This window comes from Biomphalaria glabrata, chromosome 15 (assembly GCF_947242115.1).
Source record: "Biomphalaria glabrata chromosome 15, xgBioGlab47.1, whole genome shotgun sequence".
NCBI classification, from domain to species: Eukaryota; Metazoa; Mollusca; class Gastropoda; family Planorbidae; genus Biomphalaria; species Biomphalaria glabrata.
The window spans coordinates 17,354,155-17,373,999 of record NC_074725.1 but is presented as its reverse complement, the minus strand read 5'-3'; the positions used below and the strand labels follow the sequence as shown (position 1 = coordinate 17,373,999).

General features: G+C 32.6%; 2 protein-coding genes across 4 annotated transcripts; one reads left to right on the top strand and one right to left on the bottom strand.

Moving 5' to 3' along the window:
- Positions 1 to 2,241: 2,241 nt before the first annotated feature.
- LOC106064906 (programmed cell death protein 10-like) lies at positions 2,242 to 10,512 on the top strand. 2 transcript variants are annotated; one of them, XM_013223562.2, is made up of 8 exons: positions 2,242 to 2,400; positions 5,525 to 5,595; positions 5,871 to 5,924; positions 6,086 to 6,212; positions 6,840 to 6,966; positions 7,351 to 7,438; positions 7,943 to 8,028; positions 8,148 to 10,512. In XM_013223562.2, the coding sequence occupies exons 2-8, from the start codon at positions 5,530 to 5,532 to the stop codon at positions 8,230 to 8,232; spliced, it is 633 nt and encodes a 210-aa protein (XP_013079016.1). In that variant the 5' UTR covers positions 2,242 to 2,400; positions 5,525 to 5,529; the 3' UTR covers positions 8,233 to 10,512. The 2 variants fall into 2 exon arrangements, with proteins under 2 accessions (XP_013079016.1, XP_055868399.1); XM_056012424.1 differs by having other exon boundaries at positions 2,254 to 2,412.
- On the bottom strand, positions 10,371 to 18,422 carry LOC106064907 (uncharacterized). 2 transcript variants are annotated; one of them, XM_013223563.2, is made up of 9 exons: positions 18,208 to 18,421; positions 16,916 to 16,990; positions 16,339 to 16,386; positions 15,210 to 15,264; positions 13,625 to 13,714; positions 12,619 to 12,682; positions 12,414 to 12,480; positions 11,155 to 11,266; positions 10,371 to 11,043 (listed from the first exon to the last, which is right to left on the bottom strand). In XM_013223563.2, the coding sequence occupies exons 1-9, from the start codon at positions 18,245 to 18,247 to the stop codon at positions 10,992 to 10,994; spliced, it is 603 nt and encodes a 200-aa protein (XP_013079017.2). In that variant the 5' UTR covers positions 18,248 to 18,421; the 3' UTR covers positions 10,371 to 10,991. The 2 variants fall into 2 exon arrangements, with proteins under 2 accessions (XP_013079017.2, XP_013079018.2); XM_013223564.2 differs by lacking the exon at positions 11,155 to 11,266 and having other exon boundaries at positions 18,208 to 18,422.
- Positions 18,423 to 19,845: the final 1,423 nt, after the last annotated feature.

Sequence of the window (19,845 nt, the reverse complement as noted above, 5' to 3'; positions counted from 1 at the left end):
TTTATTTTGTTCAGATGGTAATTTAACGAAGGTGTGTGTCCTGTTCTTAGTTGGAAAATTGTAGATTGTTCTTTGCGGGGGAGGAAGTTAATACTGTCCAGTTTGTTAGGCGTAGTCATTTCTTTGTACATGGCTCTGCCTGTGTTTCCTGATGCCCATTGGTTGAGCCACTCCTCTTTGTGATTGTTGACTAACATTGACCTTAGAGTGAGGTAGTTAACAGGTCTATCTGGTTGTTCCATTGATGATCCTGCTTTTGAAAGTTTATCTGCCTTTTCATTTCCCATGGTGCCAATGTGTCCAGGGATCCAATGTAATGTGATAGGCCTATTGATATTTAATTTTGATATCATCTGATGGATTATCACATATAGTGTTGTCAACTCTCTTGGGCTGCTTGAGGTGCGCCGCTGCTGTTAATTGCTTGCAGAGTGGATTGGAAGTCTATCTGGGAGTGATTGCACTCCTTCATATAATTTGTTTTCCACTGTCTGTAATGCTATGGTAATTGCCTCAATTTCGGCTTGGAAGTTTGAGCAGTAATCGCCACAGGGTGCACTTATTTCAAAGTGTTTATTTTGGGGATTGATGGCTTTGAAGGCCGATCCGTCGGTATATAATATATATATATATATATATATATATATATATATGCCTATATATATATATATATATATATATATATATATATATATATATATATATATATATATATATATAATGGATAGCTGTTTTTTTTTATTATAGCTTTCAATTGTTTTGAGCGTGCCTGCTTTGAGCTCCAATGGATTTGATTCTTTTGTTAGGGAGTTATTTAGCAAATGTGTTTTAATGGTTGGTTGTTTGTAGTTGAGTCCTGGCGTTATGATTGAAAATCTGGTATTTTTTCTCTGTTATTGGGTATATGTGGTGTTTTAGGGCTAGTTCGTCAGTAAGTTGGATCAGAGTTCTTTAATATTTTTTTTTTTTTTTTGGGGGGGGGGTGTTTTTCCTATTTCTCTTTGTTAGTAGTTTATTAAAATTAGGATGATCGTCCTCCAACCTTCTGTATCTCTCAATAGCTTCTAATGCTGCTCTGTTGCGCTTTAACTTAAGAGGTTCAATATTGGAGTCTATTTTACAGGCTGCTGTGGGAGTAGTTTTCATATCTCCACCTCCATTGATTAGACGCAAGGCTTGGTTTTGAATTGTGTCTAATGATGATTGATAGGTTTTGTTGGCAGCTATAAAACTTGTATAGAGAGACAGTTATTATCCATTACAGATCTGACATATCCAGTGTATAACTGTCTTAAAATTTTTCTTTTCAGCTCCCCAGGATGTTCCTGCTAGGTGTTTTATTATGTTTAATCTCCACATTGCACCATGCGCGAAAATGATGCGCGACGGCACTTCGACTCTCTTTGGCTTTGTAAAAAACTAGGAGCTGTTGTTCCATTAGTATAGTTCCATGGTCTAATTTTACACCAATATATGTTGGATTTTCTTCTTTATTTATTGGTTGTGAGTCTATTTTTAGGACGCAGTTTCTTTTTGCTGTTTTGTTGCTGTGGCTAAAGATTGAATAAACTGACTTTTCTTTGTTTATTTCCATTTTCCATAATTTTCAATACGTGAAGGTAGTTAAATTGTGAGTGCTCTATTTAGTTTCGATCTAGTCAGCTTTGGATATTTAAGAGTCGAGATAAATTTAGCTCTATATTTGTTTGCCAGTGCCTATAAAAGTAAATTAAGTATTGGAAGTTCTTGTTTTTGGTTAAAATTTGGCTTATAATTACGATTTTTACTAAATGAAAGCTGACAATGAGTTTTGTGTGTGTGTGTGTGTGTGTTTAATCGGAGTAGGATTTATAATGGCGTTGTCCATATTGAATGACACCCCGAAATGACAATTTTGTCTGTTTTTAGTGAAATTTGCATCAGTTTTCAGAAGATTGTAATTTCAGATTTTCATGACTTTTTCATGTATTTTACAATTTCAGAATTCCGGGAACCCTTTAATAATAAGCTTTTTTTTTTAAAAATGGTTTAATTTAATAATTTACACCTAGACTTCGCGCTGGGCCTATGAAAGTGCGGAGCCCACTGCGGCCGAGTAGGTTGCAGTGGCCTAAAAACGGTCCTGATGATAAGATGTCATCCTCAGAGAGAAAGTTGATAGACTCCTTAGGCCTTAGAATCCATTTATCTGAATACCGTTAATTTCGCGATCCACTGACCTATATCAATAAAACAAAATTCTAGATTATTACTTCCGTTACGCCCTTCCCTGTTGACACGGACCATAAAAAGGAAAATAGTAGACCTTCGTCCTCCTATCCTATAATCTCTAGATTATAATGGTTATTCAAAGTGATTAGACCGAGATCTAGACTGATATTGGCAAATACACTTATTCAAGTATGATAAACGGTTAAAGTTGTACTTTTTTTTAGATTAAAAGTAGATCTATCTATTTATAATAGAATCTAATTATAATAATTATTTAGACAATTTAGTACCATTTTACCCGTAACTCTAGTAGTACTAACTAGAGTCTAGTACTACTTATTACTACTTACGTCTACTACTACTAGATCTAGATCTCTACTTATATTAGATCTAGTATGTAGGTCAGGTCTACCGTCTTATTCTTACTTTGTAACTTATACTAGTTATAGATCTAGTACTAGTACTCAGACTTATAGACTCTAGCAGTCTAGGCTCTAGACCTAGATCAGTAGATCTAACTTACTTAACTTAGTGAGTTAGTCATAGCCTAGGGCCTAGCCTTAGCCTAAGGCTTAGGTCTTACTAAAGTCTTTAGTAGGCCACTTACTTCACTTAGATTTTTAGTGACTAGACTAGTCTCTAGGTGAACTTCTACTCATCATCATATATCATCACATATTAACTATAATTAGTATAATTAACTCGTCTAGATTAGAATGTCTAAATTCTAGACAGTCTAGATTTCATTCAAGATCTAGACTGAGTATTCTAGAGTCTAGTCTATCTAGCAGATCTATGTATAATTTATATATAAAATAAATAAATAATTAATATGGTCAATATGGAGTAGATCTATTAGCAATGACACATAAAGTTCTTGGCCATTTTCTAGAAATGGACTCTTATTGCCAAGTTATTGGAAATAAATCTACATCTATACCAAAATTGATATTAAAAATACTAACTCCATTCACTGGCGGATCCAGGGGGGGGGCGGACGAACTTTAGTATAGGATTCACACAATTTGTATACGAATTTATTACTTATGTTAAAAATATATACTAATTATTTATATTTCAACCTATTTTTAGATTATTTCGCCCCCCCCCCCCTCTAGTATGTTGGCCGATTTGGTGGGGTCGGGAGAGGGCGATGGTATCAATCCCGCCCCCCCCCCTTTAACTTTCGAGTGGGGGGGGGGGCGGTCCAATTTATTGGTAGAAATCACAGCCTGCTAACAAAATCAATTAAATATCTATATCCTTGTAACTTGTTATTGATATTTTAACCGATCTTTATATTATGTCGTTCCCTGTTTGCCGATTGGTGGGGGGAGGGGACAAATATCTCTTCTGCCCTTCCCACCTAAACCCTTTGAGTGGGGGGGGGGGCGGTCCGTTTTTATTGAGAAATCATAGTTTGTGAACAAAATTAGTTGAATTAATATATAAATTTTATATTATGTCGCTCCCTTTCTGGTATTTTGGCCGATTCGGTGGGGTAAGGGGGGGGGGGGCGATTGCAAGTACTGCCCTCCCCACTCTAGCCCTCTGAGTGCTGGGGGGGGGGGGGCGGTCCTATTTTTGTGGAGAATCATAGTTTGTGAATAAAATTAGTTGAATATCTATATAATATAAACTACGTATTGATATGTGACCCATTGTAAATATGTCGTACCACACTCTAATCTCAAATTGTATCATTAGAAAATTTAAATGAAAAAGGGTTGTACCAGGTGGGAGGGGCGATACATACAATCGCATTTCCCCCATCGGACAAATCAATACTTTTTCTTTTTGTATTATAGTTAAGAAATTACAAAATTAAAAAAATCTGTCACTAATATAATTTATATATACTATAAATTAAATTCTTATATCGAGTCACCCCATACCTATTCTTTAATGCCAAATGCAATCTTTAGCAGAAATTAGTAAAGGAGCGAGGATTAATCGTTTTCATTCTACCGCCATTCCCATTTCCAGACAGAGTTTTTGTAATTTCACATGAAGTTATCATAAGTATTTTAAGAAAGACTTTGCATTGGAAAAGTTAGAATTCAAACGAAATTTTTCAGTATAAGAGTCATGATTGAGATGAGTTCTAGACTCAAATAACGTTTTCATAGTCGCCTTTTCCCAACCTTTACTCAATCTGATATTTTTCTAGCTAAATAAATTTGGGACTATAACTCACAATTTATGCTAGAGTTTTCTTGAATACTATTTATCGAATAAGTTTTTTTTTTCGGCGGCGATCCTCAAAGCAAAAATCTAAATACGTGGGGTATCCTATCTTTTCAAGGAACAAATCGGTTTTATTTGCAATGTATTATGGGTCTATAAATTCAAATTAGAATATTTTTCAAGTAAACATTATTCGAAAGGTCGTTTTTTAATAGTATGAATAATGAGCTTCAGGTCAGGAGAATGCGTTTCTGCAGTGAAGAATGCAAGAAAACGCTTTTGGCGTCGGGGCTTAGCCCCGAACTCCATTTATGAGTAATGAGTTGTAGATGTCAGGAGAATACGTTTCTGCAGAGACGAATGCAAGAAAACGCTTTTGGCGTCGAAGCTTCGCCCCGAACTTCATTTATGGGTAATGAGTTGTAGATGTCAGGAGAATGCGTTTCTGCAATGAAGAATGCAATAAAACGCTTTTGGCGTCGGGGCGGTTGTCAGGAGAATGCGTTTCTGCAGTGAAAAAAGCAAGAAAACGCTTTTGGCGTCGGGGCTTCGCCCCGAACTACATTGTGAAGAATGAGCTGTACTTGTCAGGAGAATGCGTATCTGCAGTAAAAAAAGCAAGAAAACGCTTATGGCGTCGGGGCTTCGCCCCGAACTCCATTGATGAATAATGAACTGTACTTGTCAGGAGAATGCGTTTCTGCAGTGAAAAAAGCAAGAAAACGCTTATGGCGTATATATATGTGTGTGTGTGCGTGTGTGTGTGCGCGCGCGCGCTGTATGCACGTTTATATATAGGGTTAGGGTTTACTGGGCGTTAGGGTTAGGGTTTGGAAAAAAATCGCCCCCCCCCCCCCCCCCTCCAAAGTTCTGGATCCACTAGTGACTCCATTACATATTAAATTGTCTGGTCTAGATAGTGTGATACTGGATGTCGCCAGGGATGCAGCTTAAAACACAAAGCCTCTTGAAAGTTTTCTATATTTAAACATGTTGGTGGTAAAACTTTAACATCCACAATTAGACATGGAAAAAAAGAAATAATAAAAATTACAGCCTTTCTGTAACTTTACAATTTTATTAAGCTTGGCCACAAACATTATTATTTTTTTTTGTTCCTTTGCAGTTAAAATGGGGGACAAGACTCTTTATTCTAGACTGATGGTTGATGTTGTCATTGGCCCAACTCTTGACAAGGTAATATAAATACTGTAGCTCAATGTTAGTGTACCATTGAGATTTAAATTTCATACCAGTATGAGAAAAAATGTGTTTTATATCTTTTTCATTTTTTTTTTTTTTTTTTACAAAAGCAACTACAAATAATGGCCTATAATAAACTGGTTACATTGAACCTTTCTTTCAAATTAACTAAAAATAGTTCCTTTTTTTTAATTAATTTTTTTTTGTTTTATTCATAGTAGAAGTTTTTAAATTGAACATGCCAAACTGAATTTTTGTTTCAATTTCAGCTTGAGAAAAAGGATATATCATCAGCACAGACTCTCAGAAGAGCAATTACAAAAGTATGGATACTTATATGATTTATTCTTTTATTTGTATTTTTTTTTATGATTGAAATGTTTTCACAACTTTTAAATATTCTTTTGTCAAACTCTTGTTAACTGAAAATGTTTTTAATGAACAAAGGTTTGAATTTTTTATTGTTTTTGGTGACACTCTTCAGGCCGAGTCAACCATACCAGGCTTAACTGCTGATCTTGTGAAAGGTCTTTTAAAAAAGGGTGAATTGTCTGACAGGATAGATATCTGTGAAACTTTGCTGAGACTAGGTGGCTCAACAGACAGTGAGGGTATGTCCAATTTACAACCAATTTACAAGAACAGTAATTAGAATTAACTCTAACTTGCAATCATGATTATAGATTTTTTAATATAACACAATTTCACAATATTGTAACTTTTAACTTATTGTGTTAATTGAATTTGGCATATTGAGACACTTTTAGTTTGATTTTGGTGGCTAGGTGTTCCAAAGCAGTTAGTAATCAATTTTCAAAACAAAGACTTAACAGAAAAATGCTAATAGTCACAAACAATAAAAACTGATAACATTTGAAATTTTGGGGGATTGCTTTGTAGTCATCTAAATGACAGTGATAAATTGGATTTATGCTTGATGAAACTTAATTTGAGCAATGGTTATTTAAAATTAAAGAATCACCATGTGTTGTTGACTTCAACAATACTAAATATAACTCATCATAATATGGACAAAATCAACATGATATAAAATGAAAATAAATGTAATAGACCTTTAGTAATACTATAAAATGGTATTTTGAACAAAAACTAACAATAACACTTCTTTTCACTCTCACATTGTGGAATCTGTCTGTACTAAGACCATCACCATAGAAACACAAACACACTCCATAACACCAAGGTGGCTATAAGCTAAAGTTATCCATGCGTTTCAGATCTGAGAATACCAAGACCAGAGACTTCATTTAAACAATTATACAAGTGTTCCTGTGATCTAAAGTTGATCTTGAGTAGAATTCCAGATCAGATTTATGACAGAAAACAGTTTCTGGAAACAATTAAGTAAGGAGAGATTTTGAACAAATTAAAACCATTTGATTAACTTGTACCATTTAATATAAAAAAAAAACTTTCAATATTTTGGATATTAACTTCATTTTGATCATTTATATAAGCATGTTTATAACCAGTATCCTGGTTAGTTAAATTATTGATTGTCTAATAATTGTTATACTAGTGGACATGCACAGTTTGGCCCATTGAACGATTTCAGTGTCAAAAGAATACATTTCCAAAGAGACAAAGACATTTAAATATAAACATCAACCCACTTATATTTTTTGTTTTTAACAAATAATTTACATGATTTTTAAAAATCTTTACTTCCTATTAGATAAACTTATCTGATGGAAACATTGAACTCTAAAAAAAAAATTTTTTTAATAGAGAAATTGCAAGTTCCATTAAGATTCTTCTAGATGCTGTAAACCGAGTTATATCTGAAATACCATCATCTGAGATAGCCAGTAAACAGGTACAGATTTGTAATGAAGTCATTGCATGCATTAAACATAACATTATTCTTGGATTTGGCTGATAGAAGTTGTCAATGACCAGTCACACCTGCTCTTGTAATGTGATTAAGACTTTCCAAGCTAGTACTGTATATAACATCAGGTTTAGTCTAGGCACCATACCATGACCTTCCTTCTCATATCCTCACAAAACATTTCAAAGGTACTAAGCTGGAGACCTGTGTGCATTTCATTGTTAATATTCATCTCAACGTTTTAATCCTTCATTTTTTTCATTGATAATAACAAAGATTGTATGAGCACTTATTAAATGCCTCTCTTATATTAGACATTATAGTATCTTTATGAATTTAATGTATGGAATTTAAGGAAATAATGATTAAGTTTGTGACACATTGATTTTTTAAAAATTTCATTACTTGCTTTTATTCAAATTGGTTTGTTGTCCCATTGACTTCCATGAACAAACAAAATTCAATTTTTGTTTTTAAATTTGACATTAGATTTTAGAAGAACGAAAGAAAGAGTTTGTGCGCTACTCCAAGAAGTTCAGCAATACACTCAAGGAATATTTCAGGGACTCTAACCAGTAAGAATGATAGTTGAAACACTAAATTTCTCTATTTCACAATGTGTGTTAAACTTAACTAATGTAATATATTTGCGCTTTTGTCTCATTGATGTTTAAACTTTTTTTTTTATCTCCAGAAACCATAATGTGTTTTTGAGTGCCAATTTTTTGATCTTGCAAACCAACGTTATTTTGAAAACAGTGAAGCAAGAATGTGTTTAGGTATTAAGCTGCTTTCTGCGTAGACTCATTGACTTTGACCATGGACTGCTAATGAATTAGGAGGAGGCTTTTTTATTCACCGCAGTTTATTGTATTATGAACATAAAAGTTGTAGTTTTCTATTTATGAGAAATATTGAAATCATGAAATCAAAGATAAGAAAGAAAACAACATTGAATACCTTTTCATTTGGGCTACAACCACAATTTAGCTGTTAATTGTTAATACCAGATTTTCAAGATGGACAAAATTAGATCTTAGCTTTGTATCATAAACTACAAATCCTAGATGATCTGTCAAATTTTCCTTAGAGAAAAGACACTGCTTTAGTTTGACTGCTGTTTCTGGCCATGTAGTGCATTTGTAAATAAAAAATAATAACAGTAATAAGGGAAAGTACTTCTTATCATTCCTTACAAACAGTTGTCTTCAAGTGAAAAGTTTATTTTTTTCTTCTCATGTTGCACTGTTGACATTTTATTTTTCTTACTATCAAATAGCCAACTCTGTAACATTATTATCCAACATAAATTTGTATATTTTTATTTGTGATAAGTGATAGTGTATGTATAGTAACACATATATCATGTATCTTAGAAATTCTTTCACTACATTACTTGCTTGTTTGTATAGAAATACTATGTTATTCTATGATGTGTTTGTGCATTTTGAATTTTCATATTTATGATCTGTTCATATTTGTTAATTTGCTAGTAACCCTAATGGATAAAGTTCATTAATGTACTATCTTTTCTTTTCTTAAATATTATGCAAAGAAGTTAGATACAAATTTATCCAAAGTTATACAAATTGTTAAATAGATTCTATGTTAAGGAAGGACTAAAGATTCGCTCAGCAGTATATGGAAACAAATCAGCACTGTTCTTTATAAGATGTTTGCTTTTCTAATAACAATTATGTTGTCTTGACATTATTTACATAACCATATTGTCTGTGATGCCATGTAAACCTTTTTTTTTTTTTTTTTTTTTAATGCATTGTAAAATTGGGATGGTTTACAAAAAAAAAAAAAAACTCAGTGTTTTGTGAAAATCAGTGATCTAAGACATATCAAAATTTGAAACTGTCCCAGTTATTGCTTAGCTATATTGGTTTCTTAACCAAGATTTCAACAGGCTTAGGTATTTCACATATCTCTGACTATGATCTAATTGTGACCCTCTATCACAACATGATTCCTTATGCAACATTCTGTTCAGTTGTTATAATTTGGAAATTATAAAATTTTTACTTGTGAAAAGACTTTAAATTGAGCAAGTAGTCTGTTAGTTTCTCTGGTTTTTGTAGTCTTTTTAGAATTGTGATTCTCCTGAGATTTGAAGTCTATGGGTATGCATCATAAGGCAGAACATTGCCTCATTAAATAAACTTGTAGTTAAAACTTATTGATTTTTTGGGGGGAGACTAATCACACTTGATTTCTGTACAAGTTTCTGTACAAGAGCATTTTCATTTTTAATAGATGCCAGTGTTACTTTTGACACACTATAATTTTAAAATAAGCTTTGAAAAAACAACAACACATGGATTCAGAAATTAAGGAACACCTAATTAGAAAATTTTTAGCCATCAGAGATTATAAATCATTATTTAGTGTTAGAGGTACATAATTAAGATCTATGCTTGATGTGTCCACTAGAACTAATTCATTTGGTGAAAAGGTTATTGACAGTGAAAGAGCCGCTCTGAATGAAATCATAAGTCACAACATTCTAGGACTTCTCATGTTCTTCATTTCAGATATAAGTGTATACATTTGTGACCAATTAATTACTTCTATGTGTTCATCATTTTGTTTAAAATACTTGGAATTTTATAATAATTATGCTGTTTTTATCACTGTTATTAAGTCCAATGTTGATCTGAATGCCCCTTTAAAAAAATATTTTACATTCACATTATTCAAAAAAAAAGATTGGTCAAAATAAACTAATCTTCCATACTACCAATAAGTTCAACCTTTGGGAGCTGAGACCTTGCATTTTAAAATTACCAACTCATTTTGTTTAGTAAAACTCCCCAATAGATTATCTATAAAATCAACACTTTCAAAAGAAATATATGTAATTCTGAATACATTTTGTGGCACACATATAACTACATTTTGGAATTGTTAAAAAAAAAGTAAAGATTCACATCACCCATCTCCTAATGAAGCACTAAATATTTATCTCATCAGTTATATTTCATGTGTAATGGACTTGATTTGCTTCTTGTACATATTATGACATATGTTTGAATAAAAATACTTTTTTTTTTTTAAAGAAATAAATAGACACATTATAATTTATGGTAAATTAAAAAGAATATTTTTTTTATGTTCCTTTTCATTTAATAATATTACAGAGTAATCACCAAAAAGAAACAACAGCAAAATAAAACTTTAACTATTAGGACTCATCAATATATTAATAGTAGATTTGTACATTAACATTTTAAAGTTATTTTCTGGTACCATATAAAGGTTCTATTAAATTTAACTTTTTTTTTTAACCATTGAAGATCTTTCAGTTTTTTGCTACTGCTTTTAGCTCCCTTCCCTACTTACCCCACCCAAAGAAAAAAGAATGCTATAACAATGAAAAGAAATAATTGTTTTAATGAAATTGTTACATACTTTGATAACTAAATTTGAACCATTTTCAAGAAATGCTTTTCCTTTACTTGGTTTGAAAATTATTTTTACATAGGGTTAAAAGTTATCAAAGCTGGCTAAATACACTCCTGTTTCCTTCCTTTTATTTAGAGTTAAGGTGTTGTAGTGCATCGATCCTGTCTCTCTCTAATAGTCTGAACACAAAAAATGATATACAACAGCTTTAAGATACATACTATAGATCTTATTAGTCTTAGTTTTCAAGGAAATTATAAATACTAAATATATATATATATATATATTACCTTAAACATATTGACAAGACATTCTTCAAAGCACTATTAGATTTCTTTTCTTCAACATTTAATTGTTCCAAATGCTTGCTCAAAAGGGGAAGTTCTTTACTGTCATTATCAACTGAACAAAAAAATGTACTGAACAAAGCTTACAATTGAAGACATACAATAAATTAAGCAAAATAAAAAAAAATCTTTAAAAAAAAACAAAGCTTATATTAAGTGTATCAAATAGTTTGGATCAGTCACATAATTAAATTTGTAATAAACCTCAGACGACAATCTATATAAGAGACTAATTCAGCTTATACCACCACTTCAGTCAAGAACTATTTCTTTCCCTTGTTTGAGATACCAACAAAATATATTTTTTTTACCAATAATTGTGCAAAATTTCAGCTTGATCCAAGATTGGGTGTCGGAAAAATAATGTGTACAAACTTTTGGCCAGACAAGAGTGAGTTGATATAAGCTTTGTAAATACAAAGGGCCCACAAAGTAAAATATAATTGTTACATTGAATGACAATGCAGCAACCTAGCAAGAGTTTGTCTACAGCATTATTAAAATGGATAAACAAATACAATATTTAAAAACATGTAAAATGAGGCTAGTAAAATGTTGACGTTAATGACAAGCACAAATTGTAAGACAAATTTCCGTACGGACAATAAAAGATTATTATTATTATTTAATAAATAAACCCTGCTGTTTGGAATAGCTTTTATAGAGCACAACTTTCATGCTTATAGCATGCTCAGAGCACTATGGTCCAATCTCATTTGTGGACAAGTGTGTGTGTGTGTGGGGGGGGGTATCTGGGAGAAGGTTTTCCGTGCTGCCTTTAAGCACTCAGTAAACTTATCTCTGCTCAAGTCAGGAAGTCAAACCTTGAGCCCCCTTCATTGGTAACCAGGGCCAAGTTCAAGCGTACTTACCCTCTCTGCCACACATTAAAAATTTGAAAATAAAATCATTCCAGTTTTATTTGTCATTGAAAACTAAAGAGAAAAAAAAAATGCCCAGTATTGGAATGAAACCCATGGACATTTACATTATTAGCAGGATGCTTAATAAACTTATCTGTCCAGCAATTCTTAATCATGTGCAAAATGTTTAGATTGAAATAAATGATTCAATTTTTTACTTCAGTTTTTGACTTGATACTTTCAAGTTTTAGCCACCTTCCTTCCATATTTTAACTATGAAGAAAGTTTGAACTAATAGTAGGAATTAAATGCAAATGACACTAAACTTTGTTTGCTCACCTATTAGCTGTGCAGCCTGCAAAGTTATCCTTGTCTCATTAATGGCATTGTTTAGAGATATTTTATTCTGCAAAGAAAATATATTCCTTGATACACTTTGTAAAATATTTCAAACAAAAATAAATTAAACATTTTTAGTGATTATCCTTTTAGTAGGCAATGTGTTTAAATCTTCCCTTTTCTCATAACCATAGAAGATACTTACATACTGTTTCTTGGCTTGAAAAAGGTCTGTGGCTATTTTACCCAAGGTAGTTTCCAGTTCATTACTGTAGATAAAAAGCAACATTTTTTTTTATTTATGTCAAATTTAAAAAAAAAAAAAGAAGCCTCAACACTTTTTCTTTTTACTCAGCTCTACTAAAATCATAGAAATTAAAAGTAAGGGAAAAATTATTGCCTCGGGTGATATTAAATAAAAAAATAAATCGGATGCTTACAATTATGTCCCCTTCTCTTATAAGCACAATAATTGTTCTGGTGTTGGGTGGAAACAGTCCCAGAGAAAATATCTTTTCCTTGCTGATTTCTTTCTGTACCCTTTCTTACTACAGTGCATTTGTTACAAAATGTCTTTACTTTATGCAGAAAATTTACAGCACTTGAGACAATTTAAACTAATATAGAATGCACCATTGTGAGGCCAGTCAACTATTGTAACTACATTTCTTTATTTCATAGCTAGAGAGATAAGCCTAATCAGGTTTCAAATTCAAGGAATTCTAGCAGATGTTGTGCCATAATAGGGGTAATGGTATTTTGTCAAAATGTAAAAGGCTTTAAAAAAATATTGTTCTTGAAGACTTTTGTAATATTGACAGTATCTTTGTCAAAGTAGTATTTGTTAGTATAATTTATTGATTATTTTTTTTTACAATAACCCAGCCTAGACTTAAATTCCTTGAAAGGCCTCCAATCACTTGGTTTTAATATTCGAAACAACATTACACCAGTAACTTAAAAAGTATGAGAAAGTGGGGATGAGGGTTGAAATGGTTCACAAAGCATTTATAGAGTGACCCTATAATCTTATTCAATTCACTGGTTAATAAAGATAATTACAATCTCAAGCTTTGGTAAATCAAGTCACATAAAACAACAACACAAGATTATGAACATCTTTACATTAAAAACACTGATGAAGAAATATGTTATGGTTAATCAGCAACTATTTGGATGTTATTAATTTAACAATAGTGAATGTTACTTACATTGCTGTAATCTGAGTCTGTTTTTCAGCATCTAAAACTTGTTGTAAAGAATTCAATTTATTCATACACTCACTGAGCTCTTCTTGAAAACTAAATTTGGAGATAAATTTATAGCAACTACCCAAGCAAAACTGTATTAGACTATATAAAGATTAGCACACTTCTTCTAGCCAGCTTTTTGCTGTTGAGCTGTAAGCTCTTTTGCAGATTGTGCCAAGGAAAGATAGTGTGCTGATTGTTTCAGTTGTTCAGCACTGCCTTACTGGGTGTTGTTTATGTTGGGCTGTAATGATAGGATCTGCCTAAGATGGGGCATTCAAAGTTGATATGGTTCCCTGTTTCATAAGTGTGGGCGCAGTGTCTACAGAGGGATTATATAAGTGTGTGGTATTTATTTTATTAAGATTGTAGATGGCTTTTTTCCAGTTTGGTTGGAGTGGTATTTCTTTGTACATAGCTCTGCCTGTTTCCTGATGCCCATTGCTTGAGCCACTCCTCTTTGTTATTGTTGACTAACAATGATTAGCACACCAACATGATAGGTTTTAACTCAAAGAAATTAAGTTAACTTTGTTAGGTCATATTTCTGAATCAAAAGAAAAGAGATTTTAAGGGTCGGATCCACAACAGTCCTTCTTCCTGTCTTATATCAACATGTCTTCTCATGTGTTCAATGGTGCTCTCATGCCTGGCGAGGGAGCAGAGTTACAACAATATATATATATATATACAGGTAATTAGCCCATATATATATATACATATATATATATATTGTTATAACCCTATTCGCGACGCAAAAGGGTTAACTGTGTGTGATCAGCTGACAGATGTGACACAGGCCAGTAATACAGTTTAGCGTGCTATATTGAAAGGCAAAGGGATAGTACTGGCATGAACTTTGCACGTGAATAGCGGCCGTGTTATGGTCATCTGATCATAAGCCTGCGCAGACGAGAGACACATTGTGTAAGAAAGGGGCAGTTCAAGACTGGAGAGCGTTGAGACCCGGACTGTTAGTTGGACATGAAGTCGGTCCTGGTGCAGTCCTCCAGTGACATGTACAAGTCCAGGAAGAGACAGTAGAGTTTATGAGTTTAGTACAGTGATATACAGTCTAACGTTGTAGTAGTTGATTGTGTTGCCAATTGTGTCATATTGGCTGTTTTATTTGACCCTTATTAAAGTACCAGATTATTTGGAGCCTTGTTGTCAAGTTCTTGATGTGTTGATGTGTTGTGTTTAGCAGTGTTTACAGAAGGCCTGATTAGGAGGAGAGATCGTAACAATATATATATATATATATATATATATATATATATATATATATATATATATATATATATATATATATATATATATATATATATATATATATAATTTCAGTAGCATATTATGTGTTAGTAAAATATAACTGCAATGCAAGGGCAACCCTTACTTAGACCAGAATTTGAACCTAGGGTTTTACTTCAGGCGTTAATGATCACATCATTATCAGATAATAAGGGGAGGATAAATTTTTAAAAACACATCAATGAATATGAAATAAATAATAATGTTTAATGCACACTTTAATATGTTAATTTACCTCAATGAAATGTCCTGAATATGGGAGACCTTCTGCTCGGCTACAGCTGAGGAGTCTAAATATTAAAACAAACAATATGAAAATAAACTGCACAAAAACTAGGTTTTATTTTGTTTAATAAGTGTATTATGTTCCTTTAATAAAATTACCAAGGCTGATTCCTCCATCTGGGGATGATAATGATTAATCTTATCAAGCTGCAGATCTTGTGAAGAAATATAACAGACTGTAGGGCTAGCTAAACCAAAAAGATTTGAAAGTTTCTGCTTCAGAGGGTCTATACTTAACATCAGTAGTTAATCTATTTTTATATAACCATAAGACTGCTTTTGATAAGTAAATATAGCACTTCATAAGTCTTCTTCATTCTCTTTATGTTGGAGGATTCAATATCCTATATATAAGATGAACTGTGCAGTGATTTCCAGATCAGGCAGTTCTCCTTATAGTTTTTCTTCTTTATGAGGGTTTCTGTGTCAGAGTCTTGTTCAGACCACCCAAAAGAGTATACAGCTTTGAAGGACATGGTTGGCATACTCAGGTGATGCTAAACAAGGGCAAGTTTTGATAGTTCAGACTTTTAGGTTTTAGAACATATGTTGTCTCATTCTGCTGTGTCTGGTTCCAAGGCAAAAAATTATGTCGGGGTAGCTTATAATAGGCATACTTTTACTTGTAATAGGGATTTGAGCTGGTTCATTTGTCATTTTTTCTACTCTGTATCATTTCCTTCATTTCTTCTGGGTAGAGAGGAATTTTCATTTGTTTCTCCCAATTCATAACTGATAACCTTTATAATAATCAGAGTCAAAATATTTATATCTCTATGAAAATAAATATATAAAGAACATTATTTGTCCCAAGAGCATTGTTCCTAATTGTGGCAATAAGTAATATAATATACATGTAAAAAGATTTAAAATTGGGATACTCATTGAGTACATAGATATAGACCTATTCATTTAGTTATAGAATAATTAGCACAATTAAATAACAAAAGTAACAATTAAATGCAGTCCATCAAAATAACTAAATATCTGTTTACTTGATATATTTATAAGAGAGTTGCTAATCATCACATGGATGTATGATTGTATGGTATTGAGTTTACTATTGTGTTATCACTTACCCGATAACTGTATATGGTTATGTTGCACTTGACTGCTACATTCTTTTGCTGAAACAAAAACGTTGATTTAAAATTAAAAATGTTATTGTCTCGAAAACTCACATTTTATTAAAATTTTCCTATTCTAAAGTTATTTAACTGACAGTTTTTTAAGCAACAAACTATTGTTAGCAGAATTTGTGTAAAGAAATTGTTAGCAATTTAAAATCATAGATTTAGACCTATATACTTATTGATACATTAAATCTATTTTAACCGTGAAGCTAGATTATGTCTTATTTTCTTTGTGCTGTGTGCCCCCCCCCCTTTCTTAATCTAATAATCAAAAGTTGGGGAAGCTCTAGATTACCCTATATCTATATTCTAATAGGACTAATAGGTAAAAGAATCTAGGAACCATTGATAAATCTAAAGAAAAGAAGGGAGGCCATTTTCACATTTCTTATCAACTGCCCCCTGCTTTCCAGTAGGGCTATACTGAAAGATTGTCTTTAACTAGAACTAGAGCTATAGAGTTATCTATATAGCAACATGTACGTTTCTATTCAATTTATTTTCCTAATTAGGCCTATCTTACCTAGTTCATAGTCATGTTCTAGTTGGCTCCGTTGTTGTCTTTTATCACTTAAGTCTTTCTCCAGTAAGCATTTCTCTGTAAAATAAATAAAAATGTGTTTTAATGGTGAGATTTTTTTTTATTTGTTGATACAGATGTAGATTTATGATCTAGTCTAGATCTATCTAGATCCTCATGACTTCAATGAATTACCCCTTCACACTCCTCAAGTAACAGTTTGGTGTGCTGTTACCCACTTTGGTGTCAACTGCCAGTACTTTTTGAAGAGTTGATAAAATAGTAACTGAAATGAAGGCCTACCTTGTAGGTATATTGAAATATTCTGCGCCAAAAACTGGATGACTTTGGATACAGAACATGTATGTTTTCACCAGGATGGGGCCATAGTTCACATAGCACGAAGTTTGCTTGGAGTGGTGAGGGAAATATTTCACGGGCAATTTATCTTTTTAAAGGGGAGATGTGGAGCGGCCAAAAATATAGTCAAATTTAAGCCCTTGTGACTTTTTTTCTTGGTGTTAACCTAAAGGAAAAGGTTTTCTGACATCGTCTTTGAACTCTTGAGGAAAGGATCCAAGAGGAAATCGATGCAATAGAGTCTACCACCTGAGATGACACATAGAGTCTTTGAGTTTTGGAGAACTTCTGATTCTGGGAAAGAATCCATTAATGTATTGCTAACAATGGCCAGGTATAGGCCTACCATTTGTCTGATATAATTTTTAAAACCCATTAAAACAAAACTTTGTCTGTGTGTACTTTTCAGATATAGATCTAGATATATTCATAATTAAATTGCACATTTAGATCTAGGCTAGAGTAGATCTATCGAGAATCGAGATCTATACTCAACTGAGTATAGATATATAGATCTAGGATCTAGATCTATGGCTGCCTGGTCGTGTGGTTTGCGCGCTGGACTGTTGTTTGGATTTATCGATGGTCCCAGGTTCAAACCCTGCCCGCTCCCATCCCCTGTCGTCCTGAGGGAGGTTTGGACTAGGAAGTAAACTTTGTTCCTATCTTCAACTCTGAAAGAACATCCGAAACATGTTAAACAAACGAACATTGAACATTCTATTATTATAGATCTATATTTTTATATCTAGAATCTAGACTAGATAGTTAAAATCTAGATGTAGAATGTAGATCTAATTCTAGATCTATGTTACATGTAGATTTATTTATTCTTATTTTCTACTTAGAATTTCTAATTTCTACTCTAGTCTATAATTAAGCTATAACTATTAACTTAGTTATACTTATAGTATAACTAAAATGTCTACATTTACCACTTTGCGCTTCTTTTATATCTTTTAACAGGTTGTCCATTTAGATATAGATCTACATCTATACCATACTACAAGATTAAAACCTTGACAATACTCTAGATTACAGATTTTAAAAAATCCCGCGTTTAAAACTTAAAAAAAATATTAGTCTATAAAATCTCAATCTCGCATTTTGTCTTTTTTTAGCAGACGTATCCAGATACAATAAAAATAAAAACAGGGTAGTAACCCTAAAATCTTTAAACGGAGTTACTTCCCTCGCTCAAATTTCCATTGAACAGGGTAGTATCTTACATTGATTACGATACCCCAACCAAAATTTACGGAATTCCTGACTTATGACAATTTTAGAATGTATTTTTATAACGAACTTCCTTAAATTATTAGATATGTTTTTTCTGTGCGTTTGACTTAGGCACCTACATTATTCACTTTTCAGGTATTCTTCCATTTAGCCCACACGAAGACATGAATAGACGTCTGGTATGAAGTAACAAAATATTACAAAATTAACATGGGGGGTAAAAGTAGCCTAATTTGTGTTCATTTACTGGGCTGATATGCTGAGGATGTCGGAATAACTAATATTCATAATATCAGCTAATATTGCTTTTTACAAAACAATTTTTTTTCACGAGAGCGACAGTTCTGATTTATGCAGTAAATAGTTAAAAGAAAGCTGATTTGTTCATCGGCCAATAACAATACTATTGGTCTGGATGATGTTGTTAGTCAGAGACAAGACAAAAGTGAGGAGTGGACAAAGAAGGTCGACAGAGAATTTGTGATGCCACTATTTGTCTTCACAGACTACGGCAGTAATGGGCAAACTTTGTTAGGAGCGGGCTAAAAACTTGACGGCTGGGCAAAATATTTAATTACCACGTATTCTTAAGAATGAATAAAATGTTCATCTTTTAATCTACTTATATAAGTCTTTTGAATGTTTCATTATTGAAATTATCCACTTTCATTAAGCCACTCACTTCTTGAGCTGCTATCGTATAGATCTATAGGAAGATTCTGATTTTTAATTTCTTAAACTGGATTTCATTAAGACCATTGGCATCTTCTTTCAAATTCAAATTCCTTCAAGTTTAGAAGTTTTCATTATGATTCCTGTCTTCCTGAACATCAGTTAGTGAATTGGACCTAATTATGTAGGCTACTAGATCTATATAAAAAGTACTTCCAGCTCCAGTCTTCTTAAAAAAAACAACATTTAAAAGCAGCTCTACTTTTGTATTCGGCGAGTTAGAGTTCCGATGTTTTACAATCCTGCACATTGAAGTTGGAGAAACAACAAAGACTCGTGTTCAAAGCTTGAGGGTTTACATTGTGTGTGAAATTATTATTTTTAATTCATTACTGTGGCGGACAGGAATTGGCCCACGGGCCGTAGTTTGCCCATCACTGGACTTAGAGATATGCAAAGGTGAAAGGTTTAAACAAAATAAGAATAATTTTTTTTTGTGGTAATTTTTGAGTAGTTATTAAGAAGTAATTGCAAACATTGGTAGTTGAAAGGCATATACTACATAACAAATCAACCAATCATGGGGGAAAAAATCTTGCAATGTAACCAGCCAAAACATTTGAAGTATTCATAGCCCAGCTGTCACTAATAATGAGAACACA